Source organism: Mus caroli, chromosome 5, assembly GCF_900094665.2.
Source record: "Mus caroli chromosome 5, CAROLI_EIJ_v1.1, whole genome shotgun sequence".
Classification (NCBI taxonomy): domain Eukaryota; kingdom Metazoa; phylum Chordata; class Mammalia; order Rodentia; family Muridae; genus Mus; species Mus caroli.
This window is the reverse complement of record NC_034574.1, coordinates 46,490,142-46,511,254: the sequence shown is the minus strand read 5'-3', so window position 1 is coordinate 46,511,254 and position 21,113 is coordinate 46,490,142. Positions and strand designations below refer to the sequence as shown.

Here is a 21,113-nt window from a genome sequence, read left to right as displayed (position 1 = left end):
GATATGTCTGCTTCCCTATGTATGTGTGTGTTTTGTGTTTCAGAGACTTAAGGGGTAATAAATTTGAATGTGACTGCAAAGCCAAGTGGCTGTATCTATGGCTGAAGATGACAAATTCCACCGTCTCTGACGTGCTGTGTATCGGTCCACCAGAATACCAGGAGAAGAAACTCAATGATGTGACCAGCTTTGACTATGAGTGTACCACCACAGGTAGGCAGAGCCTCTGCCCTCAGAGGTGGGCATGTAGAACAACCCTTTGTTTTCCTTGTAGACTGTCAGCTGCAGACAAGGGAAAGCGAATGGAGATATTTTTCTATAAAAATCACTTTAGAGAAAGTGTAAGGATTTTAGAAGAAATGAATCAGGGCTGACAAGGTGGTTCATTGAGTAAAGTTACTACCAAGTTTGGTGACCTAAGTCCAATGCCTGAGACCTTTGTGGTTGAAGGAGAGAAGTGACTCTCTCAGTTGTCTTCTGGGGTACACAGGAGCATGGTCGTGCACACACAGATGCACACACAAAAGAAATCGTGTAAAATGTTTAAGATCAAGAATCAATGGGGTTCGGAGAACATCTCAACAGTTGGGGAGGATTTTGTTAGCTGTACTGGCTCTCATTTTAATTTTTTTCTTTATCTTTTTGCCCCTTTTGAGACAGGGTATTGCTCTGTAGCTCAGGCTAGCCTGGTTAGCTAGGCTAGATAGAATGCTGAGCACGCTGGCCTTGAAGTTGAGGCAAATCTGTTTCCACTTCCCAAGGGCGAGGTATGGCAAGCGTTCTTTCACCAAGGCTGATTTAATTTTGATTCTTTGCAAAATTCAAATCCTCCAGTGTTGTTTCTTCCCTTTAATTGTATGTTTGTGTGTCCAAGTGCACACACGTGTTCTTGTGTGTGCACATGGGTATGTGGATGGCAGAGGTCAAACTTGGGGGTCATTCCTCTGAGATTGCTGTTTGAGACAGCATCTCTCATTGGTCTGGAACCTGCCGACTCAGCTGGACTAGATACCCAGTGAGACCCAGGGCTCTGCCTGTTCCCGTCTTTCCAGCACTGAGCTTTTGTGTGAATTTTACCACATTCAGGTATTTTATGTGTGTTCTGGGGAAGAAAATTTAAGTCTTCACCTGCAGAAAATACTTTTCTGGCTAAGCTAGCTCTCCCAGACTGTCTATCTGTCTGCCTTTCTTTAAAGATTAAAATGCAGACTTGAGAACTTAGCATGAGGACCCTCTTTGAACAAGCCTGGCCTGCCTTTCCCTTGGAATCCAGTGCAGAGGGATCTGGATAACTTTACTGTCATAGGCTTTTTATTTTTTTCTAGTAAGATGATACAGTAAGTTTAATATGTGTTTTTATATCTACAAATTATTTTCCATTTCAAGTAGGACGAGATAACTAGGAAAATTATAGCCAGTGGCAAAGCAGAATATATACCTTGACAAGTGCTTGCTGGAAAAAACCAGTCACATAGAGGGGGAAACTGTAAAGGTGGCTTGGCTTTGTTTTTTCAGAGTCCACCTCAGGGTTTCCATTTCCACATTTTTGAGGTTATGGAAGAAAATTTAAAATGCCGACTCCCTCCGTGTCCCTGCAGGTAGAGGGTGAAGGGAGGGGTGCCTCCATTCGAAAGGTTCAAGCAGGTTTCCACTGCTTCTGAAGGCAGATTTTCAAGGAGGGAGGATCAATCCACAGTGTGCAGCCAGCTTTCTAGATGTTTGTGGAAATAAACGGCGGGGGGTTAGGAGTTGCTATCTACAAAGCCTGAAGGCATGTCAAAAGAACTCAGAAAAAAATGAAAAAACAGTTAAAGAAACGCAAAACTCATAAAGATTCCCAGAAACAAAGTATCGTATTTAGGCCAAAATATACTACTGCCTTTCCAAACAAATAAACTGAAAGCTACCAAGTAGGGAATGAATTCCAGGTGTTTCAATTTGTGTGCCCGTGCCCGGGTGTGTTTACAGCTGGAGAAGCTCACAAGTTCTGCTCTCTGATGGGAAACTGGAAGATTGAAGGAAGTAACCTTGTCTTTCACCCCAGAGCTGGGGCTATTCAGCTGTGTAATTGGCAGGTGTCCCTTACTCAGGCAGGCCACTAAGGGGTTATTTACTATGCTATCAGGCCAATAAATCAGAGGTCACGGTCAATGACATTTGTGCAGAAAGGTGTCACTCAAGACCATTTGACATTAAGTGCATAGGAAGGCATCTGAGGCTCCTCTGGGCCTTGCCTTCAATTCCTTTCTGGAGAGTTCTCTAAACTCCACAGTGAGGTTGGCGTCTCCCATCACTCCCTTTGACCTGGTCCAGTGTCTGCCTCTGAAAAGATGACATGGGTTTATGGAAAGTGAACAGTCTGAGAACAGAGCATCATTTATAACAACAACAACAAAAAGGATTTCTGACCTCAAGGCCTTCTGGACGGTTCAAATCGCATTCTGGGATTAAGAATTGTCTTTGGCAAAGAGACAGTTTGGAACTAGAAAGGCCAGGTTCTGAGTCTCAGAATCCGGGGGCAATGTGGCGAGTCTTTTAACACATTTGAGCCATCTCTCTTGGGTTTGTCTTTGCCAATGAGGTTCCTACTCCTTTGCAAAGTCCACATGAGGCTTTCAAGTGATGAGACATCACTGACTGTCTGTCTCTGTTATCGTAAAGCTCCTGGACACCCTTGCTCGCTCCAATGTTTTTCTATGGGGTGGGTGCATGGGTGAAATGACACAAGATGACCTGTCCCCAGATACTGTCCCTGCCATATACCCTCTATAATTATGAGGTGTCTGACTCTCTTGTCTTCTGCTCACATCAAGCCCTGGCCTCTGGTGCTTTACCAAAGACTTTGGAGGGTGGGTATGAGGGTGTGTGTGTGTGTGTGTGGAGGGGTGGAGATGAGACTCCTGGAAAAAGAGAGAGAGAAAGAGAGAGAGAGAGAGAGAGAGAGAACGAACCCAAGCAGGTAGGGTCACCTTATGGCTTCCTTACTGTGGAGTCTTTCTCTTAGCTCAGAGCTGTTTGGCCCAAGAGATGATGGCGACATTGTTACCATGCTGCTCCTCTGCAGAGGAGAGAAATGAGCAGGCAGCCATCACCCCGCTGCCTCAGCAATTCAGATTAATCACAATTCTTCTACACCCTCCCCTTCAAGTCTATTTTTAACCAGGCAGAGATTCCCTGTTACCCATCGATGATCCCATGTTAGGTGGATAATTCGCTAAATTCCTTAGAGGGAGTGAGTTGCGCATCCTAATTGTCCTGTTACCGTCCCTGTTTCGGGGCTGATGAAAATGCAAAGAGAAATAATGCATTAATGTGCACTCTCTCTCCCCATAGGCTCAGCATCATGTATAATTTATTTTCTACAAGTTCTATAAATAGCTATGTAAAAATCCATGGATTCCAGTGGGAGAAAGGCTGAAATTGTAAGAGACCCACTGACATCATGAACTTGGTCTGGTGTGAATGGAAGCGGTGGCTTTCATGGAGGCACATACCGTTAATATTTTACCGCCAGTAAATTGGTGACACCTCGGTATGCGTGTCCTCTGAGGTCTCTCCACAATGACCGTGCTTTTGGCTTTTTTTTTTTTTTGGTAAAAGTTCAAGTCCAGATGCGGGGTAGGAAAGGGTATGTAAATTTGTCTCCTCCCTCTCTCTAGGATGGATGGAGGCCCGTGTCTCAGTCACTGTTCCTTAGGTGGTCGGTGTGGTCCTAGGTCTTCTATGTAGGATTAGTCATTTCGGTGATTAACAGTGTGTGTCATGCTAGGTAGTCAGAGTATAGGAAATATTATGAAACAATGAATTCAATTTGGAGAAATAAATTAAAACAGGGCCAGGGAAGCTTGGTTTGTATAATGTGTTCTGTGTTCTGGTAGAACTTTTTTTCAAATTTACTTTACGTCCAGACCTTTGCCGCCACTCCCAGTCCCTCTGCTCACAGTTCCTCCTCCCATCTCCCCCCACCCCTTTCTCCTCTGAAAATGTGTAGGCCCTGCTGTGTATCCCCCCAACCCTGGTACATCAATTCATTGCAGCGCTAGGTGCATCCTCTCCCACTGAGGCCTGGCAAGGTAGCCCAGTTAGGGGGAATGTAGTCCACAGACAGGCACCAGTTGTTGGTGGACCCACATGAAGACCAAGCTGCACATCTGCTACATATATGTTGGGAGACTAGGTGCAGCTCGTGTATGCTCTTTGGTGGGTAGTTTAGTCTCTGAGAGCCTGAAGGGTCTGGGCAGTTGACTCTGCTGGTCTTCCTATGGAGTTCTTATCCCCTCTAGGTCCCTCACTCCTTCCCTCAACTCTTCCATAAGAGTCCCTGACCTCTGCCCAATGTTTGGCTGTGGGTCTCTGCATCTGTTTTGGTCACCTGATGAGTGGAACCTTTCAGAGACAGTTATGCTATGCTCTTGTCTGCAAGCATAAGAGAGTATCATTAATAGTATCAGAGATTGGTGCTTGCCCATGGGTTGGGTCTCAAGTTGGGTTGGTCATTCCCTCAGTCTCTGCTCCATCCTTGTCCCTGCATTTCTTGTAAACAGGATAAATTTGGGGGGTAGAACTTTTTTTTAACAAAAAAATTCTTTTTTTATTATTCTTTTTAAGTGTAGATATACCTATGGATTTGTGCATACATTTGTGCCTGTGGAAACCAGAAGAGGGTGTGGTATCCCTTGGAGCTGGAGTTACAGGCAGTTGTGAGGCAGCTGACATGGGTGCTGGGAATTGAACTTGGGTCCTCTGCAAGAGCAACAAGCCCTCTTGAGCACTGAGCCATCTCTGCAGCCCCTATTCTGGCGGATCCTTTGTATTTCAGGATTCCTCAGGAAAGGTGAAAAGCTTTTGTTTGCCTTAAAGTGCGCACATTCTCCTGCAGAGGCTTACATCTCTGGGCCTTGAGAACAAACACAGTTGGGAGAGAAACGAGCCAGCAGGTAGATGTCAGGGAGTGCTTAGAACCTGTGGCCTTCATGATGAAAGAAGAGCAGCTTAATAAAGAGTTTCTCACTGTGTCTGCTGAAGTGGAAAGAGCTGCGTCCTTCCATGTTGTAGAGGCCAAGAGAGGGAGCCTGCAGGAGCTACCATTCTTCCTGTTTGCCCGCCTTGAACAGAAGCAGCCTGAGCACTTGCCCCTTGCCTTCTGCACCGGGGCGGCAGTTTTTTCTTGGTGGGGGTGGGGACGTCAGGAGCAGCCTAGAAGCTATAGGGCATCTTCCCGAACTCTTCAGCAGCTGGCTTGCTACTGTCATCTTGCAGAAGTAAATCCTCCATTGACATGGGCCAGGTGCTATGCCTGTCACCACCGCCTTTGGAAGTGTAGGCTCCTCTGATCACCTTTGGTCACGTGGAAGCTTGACCTTCCTGTCCACCAAGGCTGGCCTCCCCTGGAGGCTGCTCTCTGCTGGAATATGGGGAGGGGCATCCTGTTCTCTAGACACATCTATCCCTCCACCACCTCTCAATTACCTTCTGCCTGTTGGACTACAGAAACATCCTCCTCTTAGTGCCCAGTGACAAACTCCTCTTCTGTCTACCCCCTCTCACAGGACCTGCCTGCTGCCCCCCCCCCAGTCTCTACGACAGACCTGGGTTGAGGCTATGCCCACTCATTAAGTAAAATAGCATAGTGAACACTTACTGGGTACCCCAGATGAAGAAGAACACCTCTTACAGTAAAGGTGTATGGAACTTCCTTTTGTGTTGGGCTAAGTGGTGCTCTTATGCATGCAAGTGTGTTACAGATGTGTGCATTCCCCTCCCCCACACATAGGAAGGCAGAGAGAGAGAGAGAGAGAGAGAGATAGATAGAGAGAATGTCATTTTCCCAAGGTTACTCAGAACATGAAGAAACAACTCAGCAACAATGTTACTAAAATAGACACCTCCCACCTCACAAAGATGGTCAGGATACAGACGCAGGTGGGACGGCCTCTGTCTGCATTTGTTTATATTGAGTGTGTTCAGCCCTGAGGTGAGCATTTTCACCTAGCAAGATCTGATCTGTCCTCACCATGGAGTTTGGGCGGGGGGTGGGGAGTGGGGGAGGGGAAGCTCCTTCCTTCATCTTATGACAGATGAATTAAGACCTGAAAGTCACCAGCCGGGGGGTCTTAAGGGCAGGAAGTCACTTCAGGCCATTTGCCTCCAGGCACAATGCTTGCCCTAGTACCTCACACAGTCCTCATCTCCTGAGCCCTGACTTTCTCACCACACGCCTTTACTAACCCTTCTCACCCCTGTTCATTCTTGCCACCCCAACCCTTGCGTAGCTGCTGTCACTTCTCCTGCCTCTGTGATTGAACAGGCTCCCTCCATGCATGGCCCCTGTGACTTCTTTGATCAGACAGTGTCTCCAAGTGGGACTCTTGACACTATTGTTTGGAGTCGTATGATTACGACTTAAATGTCAGTGTCCAGAGATGAGCCCAGCTAGTGTTGTGGGGGCTGGTCAGAGATGGCCTTGTAGGTGACATGAACCAAGATGGTTAAAGATTAGGTGAGAAAGCGCTGGATCTCCTGGATGTGAACTCCCTCCTGGAGGGGCTGCATGTGTTGGAGCATTTCTGGCCAGAAGAACTGCTTAGTCTGTGTTTTATACCATTTGTTGTGAGGTTTTATTTGTTAGTTTGTTTGTGTTTTTTGAGTCTGGGTCTCACTGTGTAGCCCTAGCTGGTTTGGAGCTTGATATATAGACCAGGCTGGCCTTGGGCTCATAGAAATCCACCTATCTGCCTGTGCCTGCCTCCTGAGGACTGGGATTAGAAGCATGCTCCACACATCTTGCTCTGTGTGTGTGTGTGTGTGTGTGTGTGTGTGTGTGTGTCTTAAAAAAATGTTTCTTTTCTAGATTTCTAATTCCCCTACATACAGGTGATGCTAGCACTGTGGGCATGCCCCTTGCTCCTCATCCCTTGGCAGTTCTGTGCCATACCCAAACTTTCACAGAGAGTTGTCACTTAAGGGCTCTCTGTGGGTGAGGACACTCAATCCCCATGCCACATGTTCCTGCAGAGTTCTGTGCCTGCTTGCTGCTATATCATGATGCCCAGATCATAGGCACAGGACATCAAGACTGGTGTCCAGGAAGCTCTTTTAGGTTCCTGTCAACTTCCCCAGGGGGCCCTTCATAAACCTCTAAGACCACAGCAAAAGGTATTTGTTTCCAAACTTATGCATGCCCTGTTTGGAATGTAGTACTCACTGTGGCCTGCAGGGGCGCTGTTTCCCGGTAGGGGGTTTGTGGAACTGGGTTTAAATCACAGGCCTCCCTGTGTTGAGTGAGTTTGAGAAGAATATCATCAAGCCATATTCAGCCATCTTCTTTCCTGCAGGGGCTGCTCTGAGAGAGCTAGAGGCTTAGCATTCTCAGAACTTACTAGAACACAACATCCCCTGTTTTGCATGCCAGCTTCATGTATATCCTGCCTCCTTCTTTCTGCCTTGGCTTTCTGAAAGCCAGGTCTCCCACATTTGCTTAGACCATTGAGACCTTGTTGGTAACTTGGGGGTGTGTCTCCAGGAAGCAGTATCACAAACTGCATGGACCTTACAGTCCCATCTTTCAGAGTCTACAGAGCAGAACATTCCCCAGGGCAGTGTGGAGTTGCCTGTTCCTCCCCAGGTCCCCAGACTGATGATGCCAAGCAGAGAGGATGGCAGTTGGGACTCTCACTAGGATTTTGTGAACTAATATTTGTTTTTCAACACCCACTCTCAGATTTTGTCGTTCATCAGACTCTGCCGTACCAGTCGGTGTCAGTAGACACGTTCAACTCCAAGAACGATGTGTACGTGGCCATCGCTCAGCCCAGCATGGAGAACTGCATGGTGTTGGAGTGGGACCACATAGAAATGAATTTCCGGAGTTATGACAATATCACAGGTGTGTTGTGAGGAGAAGCATCCCTTGCCGCCGTCAAGGGAAGGCTTGATGCCCTAGCTGGAGGGGAGGCAGGGACTACATTCCAGTCCACGCTAATGGTCCCTCTAAAGTTTTCTCCATATGGTTAGAGATGATAAGTGTAGAATTTCAGGTGGTGATTTCTTACTGGTGGAGATCCCTTTGGGAAAGGGGGGGTGGCGACTCCATGAGAACGGTGAGAGTTTCTTCCATCAATGGCAAGAAGTCCCATGGGAATCCCATGGTCTTGCATAGTTAGGGTGGCCTGTCTATACCAGAGTTAAGTCACCGCTTTGTTTTTGTTAAGCTGATTATTAACTAATGAACACACATACACACACATGCATATACATACATACACATACATATACTCACATACACACATACACACACACACACACACACACACATATATATATATATATATATATATATATATATATATATACACATATACACATGTACACACCATTCCTCCTCCCATTGCTCACTCCCATGCTCCTTTGCTGGGTCATGATGATCACTGCTCACACTCATTAAAAGCATAGCAATGAGAATGGACTGGTCCTAAGTTCAAACCTTTGGCTTCTTTCGATCCTGATATGAGTTCTGAGGGTTTTAGTGATACTAAAGACAAGCTATCTGTTTGCTCCTTAAGTAAAAGGATAAAATCAGGGATAGAAACAATCTTTCAGGCTTCTCAGTTTGTCCACATAACTGATCCTGGCGTTTAGAAACATCACTCTGAAAGTCTGACCATTGTCCTGCCGAGGCTCAGGAGGCACTGAACTGTTTCTCTGGAGTGGATCTGGTACAAAGTCTGGGTTGAGAAGATCATAGGAGTTTCTCAGGCACAAGCGGCTATACAGCAAATGCAAGCGCATAGGTAGGCAGAAACAGTGGTGTTTCACCCCTGGGGAACAGGCTACTAATGAGTCTAATCATGAGCCCCGATGCCCAGGAGATGCCATCTCCGATGAGCTAGTTGCTGCTGCCACAAACACCTGGCCTTCTGATGTGGAGCACACTGTCCTTGGTGTAGAGTCTAGAAGCTCAGACCCAGTGCAGATCTGCATGAAGGACCTTGAACCTGGACCACGGCAAGGGAAAGAGAGGACGCATGGAGAGCTTAATATCCTGGTAGAGTTTGCTTTGTAGTTTTGGGCTTAACGCTTGGTGGAATTTGCATGGGCTGGCTCCTGCCTCTGTGACAGTGCAGTTGGCACAGCTTTATGAGTGACCTACTCTATTCATTCAGGGGCAGAACCTATCTCTATGTGTGTCCCTGTCCCGGTCCGAAGAGGACAGAAGGGAGTAGCATTGTTGTTCACCTGCCCTTGCCACTCACGGCAGCTGGCCATGCAGGGGAGACTGGGGTCCTCCTTTAGTCTCATTCATAGAAGGTTTTAAGAATGAGCTCAAATGTAAGCACAAGGAGAACGTTATCAGTATTAGAAGGAGAAGTACAGGACACACAGCTCTAAGTCTCAGCAGCTGCCTGGAGGGGTAAACGAAGGAGAAGAAAAAGCCATGCCATTTAAGCTGGGACAGTGAGATACAGGTGAGCAAGAGGCCATGCGGTGGGGAGGAAGGCTTTCTCTAAAGGGTAAGGAAGAAGCCAAAGGCTGAAGAGTAGGCGCAAAGCAGACTCAGAAAAGAGAGAGGAAAAGGAAAAGCTAGACCCTTATCTGACCAATTCAGAAAATCAGACTTATGAACCTGCTCGGCTGTGCTCTGGGTCCGCGAGCTTCTGCACCAGAAGTGAGGATTCTGGGATGGGAAAATCTCATTAAAAGACTAATTAGTCCACCTAACTCATTAGCATGGCTTAAGGTGAGCCTTCCTCGCTGGAGGTGGTCCTTAGCCAAGGTGTTTGACCCAGCTGCTAAAGTAGATTTCCCTCCCACCCAGAGATTCACGTCTCTTGGTTAAGATTTTATTTTTAAAACTCTAGCACTGGTAGCAACTGTAAATCACTCTTTCTTCATGCATTCATTTATTGGGCATTTCTCCGAACTAGCTGCATTCTAGCGGGTGGGGACATAGCATTTGGGCAAGTTCATTAATGTTCATAGGTTTCTTTCATTGCTCAGTGGGAATTTTGTGGCTTCTATTTCATCAATGAAATTGGATTAGTGTAGTATGGGCCTTGGCGGTCTGGAAATGATGTAATAGGTATTGTGTAGTAGGCAGATCCTGAGGCCAATGGTAGCCTTATCCACTATGGTGGAAATGGAACCAGCTCTCCTCCATCAGAGACCGCACCTTTCTGACTTCAGCTAAGACTTCCGAGACTTTTATAGGCACAGAGAACCCCAGAACTGGCTGAGACTCCTGCGAGTGAATTGCTCAGGCAGGGGAAGAGTATGTGCCTGTCCTTGGGAGCTGAAGTTTAGCTTGGTATGAAAGAGTCCTTCTGGCTTGGGTGGTCAGGCAAAGCCATGTGTGGAGCCACTGGCCATGAACAAGAGTAAGGGGGAGAGAGTGGATGGCTCTCACCTCCTTGGGAAGGACCTTCCTCCTCCATCATCTTGCTTGGTCATGGGTGACTCTAAGCTGCTCAGTGTGTTCTCAGTGTGTGCCTGTTAGATGGAGTGTCGGAGGAATCAGAGAGGCACCCGGTTTCTCTTCTGGGGCCCTGGTAAGGTGTTCCTTTGTCTCCAGTGAGAAAATTCGTGTTCACATCAATGCCCATGGCTTCCTCTCCTCCTTTCTAGCTCTTTTTGTATTTTTGTTGTTTTGTGACTTCTATGTGTTCAAACTTGTAATCTTTGTTCCTATACTAACAGGCAGACAGTCAGGCAATCAGACAGACAGAGAGACATATGAGTGTATATTGAGTGTATACACACACACACACACACACACACACACTCAATTTCTATTGCTGCTGACACACTCACAGGTTGGTCATCTGGGCCATGGGATTGAAATCAGACTTCTAAGGTCTCCCTTAGGGATAGGGACCTCTTTAGCCAGCCTTTCCACCCCAGGGAGAAGTGAAGCTTGATTTAGAAATTGCTGTTTATAGAGTGGGAGTTCTTGAAGGGCATTGTTGGTAGTTCAAACCCTAAAGCCTTACTTAGAAAAGACACCCAACATTTATGCTAGCAGATTTTTACATGCGAGAATACTGTCAGAGGTTTTAAAAGCATGTTTATTTAACGGTATGTGGAAGGAATTATCAATAACGATACCCTAGAATGAATTGCTTTGTCCTGCAGTATAGGATCAGTTAAATAGAATTTGGTGCATTCATGCAGTATAATGTTGCATAGTGCTGTGGGTTTTTTTCTCTTTTAGTTTTATTATACTTTATTTTTAAGGGTGTTTTGCCTCCCTATTTGTATGTGCCCCACTTGCATTCCCGGTGACCACAGAGCCCAGAAGATGGCATAAGATCCCTGGAACTGGAATTACAGATGGCTGCACTGTGGGTGCTTGGAACCTAACCTGGGGTCCTCTGGAAAGCAAAACAAAACAAAAACAAAACCAAAAACCATCAAATGCTCTTAAACTCTAAGCCATCTCTCCAGCACCAACACATAGTAATTTTTAAAAAATCCAGTTGTAGAAGATAGCTAACCGCATACAGGTTAAGTGAAAAAAGTAGGTTCTAAGGATGGGAGAGTGCTCAGTTGGGAAAGCGTTGCTGGCAAGGATGAGAACCTGAGTTTGATCCTCAGAACACACATTAAAAAAAAAAAAAGGACAGATGTGGTGCCTTGTGCTTATAATGTCAGCTCTGAGGAGGCAGAGACAGCTGGATGCCTGGGGCTTGCAATGAGAAATGATAACCAGGCACACATGTACATACATGATAACCAGATACGCATACACATAAAAGCAGATTTTTTTTAAAGCAGGTATATAGTATAAGCCCCAATGTTTTTTTAAAAGCATATTTGATATAGTGATATATAGATATTGATAATAGACTAAAGATTAAGGAAATATATCAAAATATTAACATTTACCCATTAATATTGGTTTCAGCATAGGTTTTAATTTTGGGTGTGTCTTTTTGGTACTTTAGAGATGGAGTATGGGTGATCAAGACTTAAAACCCAGGTGCAATCACATACTGGCTATGTGACTTTCTAGGAAATGCTTAACTCATCTGTGTCTTGTTGGCAAGACGAACGTGTTGGTAAGACTTGTAGTGTCTCCAGCAGTGACTGGGAAGAGGAAGTAGACAGGAAAAGGTGCTTAGGATGGTAGGTGCTTTCAAGGACCCACTTCTTAAGTTTTCCCCGTGGTGATTTCAGTTTTTGCTTTGGTGGACATCACTTTTGCCCTCAGAAAAATACAATTCAAGAGTTTGTTTTAAACAAAGGCAAGAGATCGGGTTGCAGGAAGTTCAGAACACTAAAAGAGAGAAAACAAATACCTTTCTGAAAGCCACTGATTAGCCCCAAAGCTAATCTTCAGGACAGAAATTGGATCATTATCCTTGTAATTTACAGACCAAATTCACTTTGGTCAAATTACCAGGAAAATTAAAAGACAAAACGGTATTATGATCTCAAAGGAGGGGCAGTCATCTTTGGTAGGTGGCCTTCAGTGGGGGATGGGAATCCAGTGTAGAGAGAATGCCCGTGGCAACCCAGAGCAGAGTGGGAGTGGGTCCCTTGCGATACTGAGCTGGGTCTCAGCCCACTGTAAACTCCACAGGCATTTCTGAACTGTGGGAAAGCGTTAAGAGGTGAGGGATGTCTTGAGATTGTCAGGACAGTTCAGTTACTTCACTTATCATGTGATGCCAGCCACTCCTGTGTGCCAGCACCATGCACTAAGGGTCTTGCATACCCTTTGATGTCTTCAGAGGCCCTGAGGACCCCCCCCACCATGGAGACATGCAGTGCAAAACACCATTTCCATCACTTCTTGTGTACTGTGCTGTGGTGTTAGGTACACTGGCGTTGTGGGCGTTCAGTTTTCCCTCTCCTTATCCCATTATGTCTTTGTGCCTGTGACTCTACCTGCAGGAGGACTGATGGCTTTGTCCATTCATGGCTGGCTTTATGCACTTAGCAGAATGTCCTCGAGGCCAGTCCAGGTTGTACCAAGCATCGGGCTTTCCTTCCTTTTGGAGGCTGAGTACTATTCTTGGTATCCATGGACCACAGTTGGTTTATCCCTTAATCTGTCTGTGGAAGCGTGGATATAGCATCCACCTTTCAGCTGCTGTGTGTAATGATGCTTTCAGTAAGACTGTCTTGGTATATTTAGTGCTGCTATTACAGGGAGGCGTATAAGCAACAGAAATTTCTTTCTCAAGTTCTGGAGTCTGAGCCATCCAAGATCAAGAGACCAGCAGATTTCAAGTCTGGTGCAAGATCACCCATCATAGCTGTGCATATGTGTGTGGTATATGAGTGCTTCCATGTGTGAGTACAGGCAGAAGAAAACTTTGGATGTCCGTCCTTGCCTGTCGTGTTGTTCAAGACAGATTTCTCTTTTGTTGTTTGTCTACGCCAGGCTAGCTAGCTGGACAGTTTCCCCTGTCTCCATCTCCCATCTTGCTATAGGAGCACAGGGACTCTAGGACCTGGGGATTTGACCTCAGATCCTTGTGTTTATGCCCAGAGCCACTTCCCTAGTCTCTCAGTGCAACTGCACCCCACTCCAGTCCTGCCCAAATCTCTTCATGGTGAAAGGGCAGAAGGGGGTCCCTAGGGTTTCTTTTGTCGGGGTAGTTCTGATCATGAGTGGCCTAGTTACTGCTCCAAACCCCTACTTCCTAGCACAGTTCCCTCAAAGTTGTTATAGATGGAGAAATCCCCACTCCTGAAGTCCCCCTAGCCCCAGCCATGGCAGAAATCTTTGCTCTCCTGAGGAAGAAAAGCTCATGGAGGGGCACAGCTAGAACAAGCACTCTGTTTATTTTTAACAGGAGGGTAAGTGAAAGTAAATATGCCCACTAGAATGGAGGACAGGCCCAGCCAAGCAGCCTGGCAGCAAGCCATCTCTACATCTGGACTTCTAATCCTTGACTTAACCAATCTCCAGCGATTCACCCTTGGGGTGACTTAGGGTGGTCCCTTTTCTGAAGTAGCTTGAGGAATATTTTTTTGAATCATTTTCATCCACAATTCAGTCTGTTATCATTAAATGTCTTTGATGCATCGAAATGCAAGAAAGGTGTAACTATCAGTGCAGTTGACAAGTTTACTCAGAGAAAGGGCAGTGGTTCATGCTCCCTGTCTTAGCTTGGGTTTCTAGTGATGCTGTGATGAAACACCATGATCAAAGTGACTGGGAAGAGGAGAGGGTTTATTCAGCATCACGGATTATCATCAAAGGGAGTCAGGAGAGTAACTCAAGCCAGGCAGGAACCTGGGGACGGGAGCTGATGCAGAAGGCCATGGAGGGTGCTGCTCCCTGTGGGTTTGTCAGCCTGCTTTCTTATAGAACCCAAGACCACCAGTCCAGAGATAGCATCACCCATAATGGGCTGGGCCCTCCCCCACCAATATTAATTAAGAAAATACCCTACAGTCTTGCTCACAGCGTTATCTTACAGAGGCATTTTCTTAACTGAGGCTCCCTCCTCTCTGGTGGCTCTAGCTTGTGTCAAGTTGACATAAAACCGGCCAGTACATTCCCCAAAGAGGAATCTGTGGGATTGTGGGTTCTGGCCAAGACTGGCTTGGTTGGCTTTCCTAGAGCCCTGCCTCTCCTCTCATGTGGTTTGTTTGGCTGTCTTTGACCCCAGCTGCAAGCTCTCTTCTGTATTTTCCCCAATGTTCCCAGGGACTGCTCTGGTTGTCTTTTGTCATCTTGACACAAATCTAAACATATCTGGGAAGAGGAAACTGTATCCATAAGACTGTCCTGAAGGCATGTGTATCTGTACATCTGTACAGCATCTTCTTGATTGATGATTGATATTGGGGGAGGTTGTCTAACTTGCTGTGGGTGGTGCCACTCCTGGGGAGGTGGTCCTGGATGGTATAAAAAAAGCAGGTCGAGCAAACCCACAAGGATCAAGGTGGTAAGCTGCCTTTCTCCATAGTTTCTGCTCGAATTCCTATCTTCAGGTTCCTGCCCTGCCTTCCTTCAGTGATGGACTGTAACGTGGACCTGTAAGATCAAATAAAGCCTTTCCTCCCCAAGTTGCTCTTGGTCATGGTCATGGTCATGGTCATGGTCATGGTCATGGTCATGGTCATGGTCATGGTCATGGTGTCTTTATCACAGCAATAGAAACCATACCTAAGACACCAACCTCACTGTTCAACCCTAACATTTGACTTAAACACAACCAAGGTCAGGTTTCTAGAGCCCTGGCTTTCCTTTGGTCTGCTTGGCTGTTTCAGACCCCAACTGCAAGTCGCCTTCTTCATCTTTCCCAATGGTCCCTTTGGAAGTGACTAAACATGAACATTTGGTCTCTCAAATTAGTATCCAGGTATCTCTTCCAGGCCTTGCTTTAAGCTTTTTTGGGTTTGTATCAAGAAATAGAATTGTCATTTGGCAAGCCTAGGTTTAAGCTCACAAGAAAGCACACGGTGTCTTGTACACAGTACCTTTAGGCCAGCAGCACCTGATCCACAGTCCGGAGGGAGAGTTACCACTCACTACAGTCACACTAATGTCTTCTCTTTCTTTTGGCCACAGGCCAGTCCATCGTGGGCTGCAAGGCCATCCTCATTGACGACCAGGTCTTTGTGGTGGTGGCCCAGCTCTTCGGTGGCTCTCACATTTACAAATACGACGAGAGCTGGACCAAGTTTGTCAAGTTCCAAGATATAGAGGTGTCTCGGATTTCCAAGCCCAACGACATTGAGCTGTTTGAGATCGACGACGAGACCTTCTTCATCATCGCCGACAGCTCCAAAGCGGGGCTGTCCACAGTTTACAAGTGGAACAGCAAAGGGTTTTACTCCTACCAGTCACTACATGAGTGGTTCAGGGACACAGATGCGGAGTTTGTTGACATCGACGGGAAGTCTCACCTCATCCTGTCTAGCCGCTCCCAGGTCCCCATCATCCTGCAGTGGAATAAAAGTTCCAAGAAGTTTGTCCCCCATGGTGACATCCCCAATATGGAGGATGTGCTGGCTGTGAAGAGCTTCCGGATGCAGAATACCCTCTACCTTTCCCTCACCCGGTTCATCGGGGACTCGCGGGTCATGCGTTGGAACAGTAAGCAGTTTGTGGAGGTCCAGGCTCTTCCTTCCCGGGGGGCTATGACCTTGCAACCCTTCTCCTTCAAAGATAACCACTACCTGGCCCTGGGGAGTGACTACACGTTCTCACAGATCTACCAGTGGGATAAAGAGAAACAGCAGTTTAAAAAGTTTAAAGAAATCTATGTGCAGGCGCCTCGGTCCTTCACAGCCGTCTCCACCGACAGGAGAGATTTCTTTTTTGCATCCAGTTTCAAAGGGAAGACAAAGATTTTTGAACATATCATTGTTGATTTAAGTTTGTGAAGGTGTGACTGGAAGCATTTCAAAGATGTGTAGTGTTAGCTCTCACAAGAGAGACAGGACCAAGAAGAAATAATAATAATAATAAAAAATCATAAAATAAGCCAGGCTCAGAGCTCTGAAATTAAAATTCATAATGCACTGGGGGAAATAGTTAGACATTTTCAAACTTTTAGGATTCACATTTTAACCAGGGATTGCATTTTTCTTTTGGCTGATTGCATGACAGGCCTATGCTGCTGTTTACAAGCGACATCTTAAAGCCTGTAATATCTGAGACAGGAGCGCAGCATCTTTACCATCTAGAAGGCAGTGTGCTTCTACTTTAATTTCAATAAAAAAGGATAAAATAGACAAGATGGGTCAGCCCTTCTAGTGAAATTAAGACAAGAGACCCCCACCCATCTAACTCCACTGACCTTTCCATTCCTATTAAGATAGGAATTAAGAAATTAAGAAAGACTGCTAAGGCAGTCTTTCAATTAAGAACTGGTAAAGCCAAAGTGAGCTGAAAAGATTTGCTGATCATTTGTTTGAAAATCTTAGAACACTCCACAGTGCTATTTTGAGCCATGCTAGTTTCCTGAAAGTCATGGCCAGGCCAGTCTTCCAGAATCTTCCTTGGAGTAGAACCTTGGCTCTGCCCTCATCAGGGTCGATCTCTGTCATGAGTATGCACATAGGTTAATGTTTAACATCGTTTCCTCTGCCACAGAGAAAATATTCGGGTGACACGTGTCTAAGCCAGCCTGGGATGTGCCCAAGATGAAGGGATTTCCCTGTGTGTGTGTGTGTGTGTGTGTGTGTGTGTGTGTGTGTGGTTTAAAGGTAACCCTTGAGGTGGCTGGAGCAATCATGTGTGTTTGATGTTCTCGTTGCTCGCTCAAATCTCTGAGCCCATCCTTTTAGTTTGTGGGTAACTGGCAGGCAGGCCAAAGGCTGACTGGTGCTTTTCATCTGTCCCTTAGAGGGATGGAACAGGTGTTCCCATCTCCTGCGCATTGGGTAGGGTTTTTGAAGTGAGATTTTATGGAGTCAGAGGGCACTTAACTCAGATCTCCATGTGCTTTGAGACCCAGAGGGGGTCCTTTGATTGTTGCATGTCTTTGCCCTCTGGACAACTTAATATTTCAAGTAATTGATTCAATAGCAGCCTGCCTACCTGCCCACCTGCCTCCCTTCCGCCTGGAACAGTCCTTTGTTAAGTTGTAGGTGTGCACAGTGGCTGGCTTGTGTGGCCCTGCAGAAGTTTCTGAACATACAAAAGTCAAAATCACGGGAACCCACCTCCCTCATCCAGCACGCTAGCAATAGGAAGCAGGTCATGCGCTAGTGGTGGGGTATCTGATAGAGCTTCAGGCGAGACCAGCTGGAACCAGATGAGCTTAATCTCATAGGCCAGGTCTGTGTGTGGGACCAGGTGGCTTATTTCAAAATAGGCCTCCTGTGGGGACGGCAGGGAAACGCTGGGGGTCTGGTTGTGTAGATGGTTGCACAGTGGCTATTCTGTCTAAGCAGCTGTTTTAGGGGAGTGTTTTGCAGAGTCCCACTGCAGTACGGTGTCGTTTTAACGGTCATCCTCACGCTGTAGCTAGGTACTCCACAAATGCGAATGTGTCTGCTGTCTCCTGACTGTAAGCAGCAGGGGATGATTGGTACACCATACTGGAGAGCTATGCGTTGATGGTAATCAGCACTCCTGGCTGATGCTTCCAGCCTAGGGGGAATCAAGGACTTTAATGAACTCTGGCTCTATAGTGTGGTTGCTTAGACTGCTGGTGCTAAATGCCAAGCAAATAGAAAGAGCGGTCTGTTTTAATGTTCTAAGCGTAAATTACACGTTCTTCGCTGCCTTCTGTCTTCTTGGTTCAATTGGCTTGCCCATGAGTTCCCGGCTTTCCCTGTTGGAGGCTGGAAGTGTGATCATTGCTTTTCCTTTCTCTGAAGAACTGGGGAGCCATGTTCCTCCATGCATGGGTCCTGCAGACAGGCAGGTAGCACTGATGTCAGGCAGAGATAACACTTTTGCTTCCCACCACTTGTAGAGGAACCCACAGGGGCAGGCATCTCTCAGAGTGCCACCTCTACAGAGCTTGGCACCAGCTTCTCTGTGCTTCCTCACAGGGTAAAGCCACGGCCATTGCTTAGAGTCCAAAAAGCCAAGATATGTGGGGTTTGACTTGGGGGTGGAGCAGGCTGTCAGACCCGGATGAAGCACTTGGGGAGTGAAAAAGACCCTGGTGGGTGGTGCAGCAGGGGTATGAGAGGACCAGCATTCTGCTCTGCTGCAATCGAGTTTTCTTTGTAAGACAAGTTTATACCAGACTGGAGTCTGCAGCCTTCTGAGTCCTGCACTATGGGAGGAGATATTTGTTCTGGCCAACTTAGCGAAGGAACATAGATGTTCTTGGCATAAGGTGGGAAGCTCTGCTTCATTAATCTTACTGCTCTCTCCCAAGAATCCCTGAAGTTTTAAGCAGTTTCTGCAAAATGCTTTCTTCCAGTAAAATAACAAAACCCACCCACACAGCTATAACAAGAGCCCAAGGCAGAGAAATGCATAGGACTGTCCAGCTGAGGGAGACTGGTCTCTTCTTCCCCCTCCTTCCTGCTTTCTCCCTTCCTTCCTCCTTCCCCCCCCCTCTCCCTCTCTTTCTTCCTCCCTCCTCATTTCTTCTTTCTTTCCTTCCCAACACCCATCCACTGACGTCTGCTCAGCCCGCCCTTTGTCCGCTCTGCAGCTGGCTTTCTAAGATGATCCCTCCAATCAGTCCTGCGGCTTTAAGGCCATAACCTAAAGCAAGGGTTAGTCCTCAGACTCTGTAGGATCCGTAGTAGATTTCTATAAAGACTAAAAATAAACCTTAAGGCTGACAAGCACTTTGTTCCTGGGCTGTGGATAAGATCAGCTCGCATCCCGGAAGCTTCCTGCCATTTCCCCCTGTGCATCTGTGTTCTGCTCATGTGTCACATGTAGCTCTTTGGTTTACAGAGGGCAGGTGTTATTCTAATTTCAGAGAGAAGGAAATAGACACAGAACCGAAGTAGATGGCCTGCCTGAGATTATCCGGTTTTAAGCAGCATACTAGAACTTTCCCGTGGACAGCAGGTGCTGCATTTTCTCTTTCTAATGCTCTGCTGTGCCCACCCAAAGTCAGACTCTGTTACCATGACAGTGAAGACAGCAGCAGTTCTTGTAGATTAAGTAAAAGTGCAAGCAGAATGAAGAGCCAGGGGTGAAAGTCATGCCTGACCCACACCGTTCAATCGTCAATGCCATCGAACAATTAGCAAGCACCTCAGAACTGTGGGGCATGTCTAGCCAGGCTTGAGAAAGCCTTCCAGAAATGGTGGATGGCTTCAGTTGTCTAGCGAAGATTTCTAGCCGGCATGACTGTGTCTCCTCACATATAGCCATGGAGGGAATACTGAGGCTGGACACATCTGGTTCTTGTCATGGTGTCTACCAGATAAGATGAGTTCTAGGGGAGAGAAATTAAAAACCCCAACTCAGGAGCAATGGTAAATTGCTCCGGGCCAGTGTTGTATTCTTCTCGTGGAATGAGGCTGCATGTTTTTAGGGGGGAAAAAATCAATGTGAGATGCTGCAAGCTGAGCTGCTGGGAGTGCTTGTGATGGGGATTTCTCTGGCTTAGGGGACTCCAGGCAAACCAGAGGAAGGTCTGCAGGAGGGGCTCTGGTTTGCATGCCCCCTAAAGGAAGCCTCCAGCCAGCTTCCTGAGTCTTCTGCAGGAGACTATCCTTGTGTGGCTTCAATCCTTGCTTCCTTAGGCAAGGCCAAGGGTTGTGTTCGACAGCATGCTAGAGCAGAGTCAGCAACGTAGCAGCAGGTACAAAGAACAGGGTGGTTTAGATCCCAGGGGCTCCATGGGAAAAGTGGGGGAGACGTGCGGGGCAGATGGTCTGGGAGGGGATGCTTTGTGGGGGAACGAGGAATGAGCTTGAAAGAGTAATGATAATCTCTGTTGCCTTAGCAGAGGGTAGGATGACCAGGCACATATGCAGCATGCCAATCACTGAACAGCATCCACTGTAATGCTGATTCAGACAACAGTGACATCCCTGGGCCACTGGGCTCTCAGCCGAGCATTCTGCTCTTTACCCTGTCTCATTGCTTGCGCCAGCAGCCACCTCTTTCTAGCGGGAAACTATGCATTCCCTATCCAAACCCCCTGACTATCAGGAATGTATGAGAACTGTGATAAAATAGGCCAATATGCCATTTGGTACTGTTTTTATGTCTTTTAAATGCACAACTTAGGTGAAATAATACTTTATACGTGTATGGACGTGGATTTTACAGTGGACGGGCAATGCTGGATGTGTTTTAAAGCTGTATCTACTTAGCTCTTTTTGGAAAATAGATTGGACACATGATATGCCTCTTGATTCTATATATTCTGTAATCCTGTGAATAAAAAGTAGTAAATGCCTAACACCGCTTTGATCTCTGGTCTGTTTTTAAAAAAATGGATGCACCCACTGGATCGCAGAGCTGAAGGGTGATACAGAGAGCAGTTGGGGAGGGGGGGTTGGGAGGATGGAGAGGCCTATGTGGCTGCTTTGCTGTTTAAACAGAAGATAGGCACCATGGGGGCCGTTTGGTTTTTCACTTGGAAACTAAGAATTTGTCTAAAAGCCACTAAATATTCACGGAAGGGCTTGCTACCTGATCTGTGGTCTCTGAAGCCTGCTGGGTGGTCTGGGGGTTTCAGGAATCTCTCAGGAGCTGTGGTTACCTGGGACAATTA

General features: G+C 46.7%; 1 protein-coding gene across 1 annotated transcript in view; it reads left to right on the top strand.

Moving 5' to 3' along the window:
• The window catches only part of Lgi2 (leucine rich repeat LGI family member 2), a 32,413-nt gene extending 11,615 nt beyond the window's left edge, over positions 1-20,798 (top strand). The window contains exons 6-8 of the mRNA XM_021163218.2: positions 44-213; positions 7,721-7,885; positions 15,527-20,798. Of these exons, the coding sequence (XP_021018877.1) occupies positions 44-213; positions 7,721-7,885; positions 15,527-16,344 (1,153 nt within the window). The 3' untranslated portion in view covers positions 16,345-20,798. The remainder of the gene's footprint in view (positions 1-43; positions 214-7,720; positions 7,886-15,526) is intronic.
• The last annotated feature ends 315 nt before the right edge of the window (positions 20,799-21,113 follow it).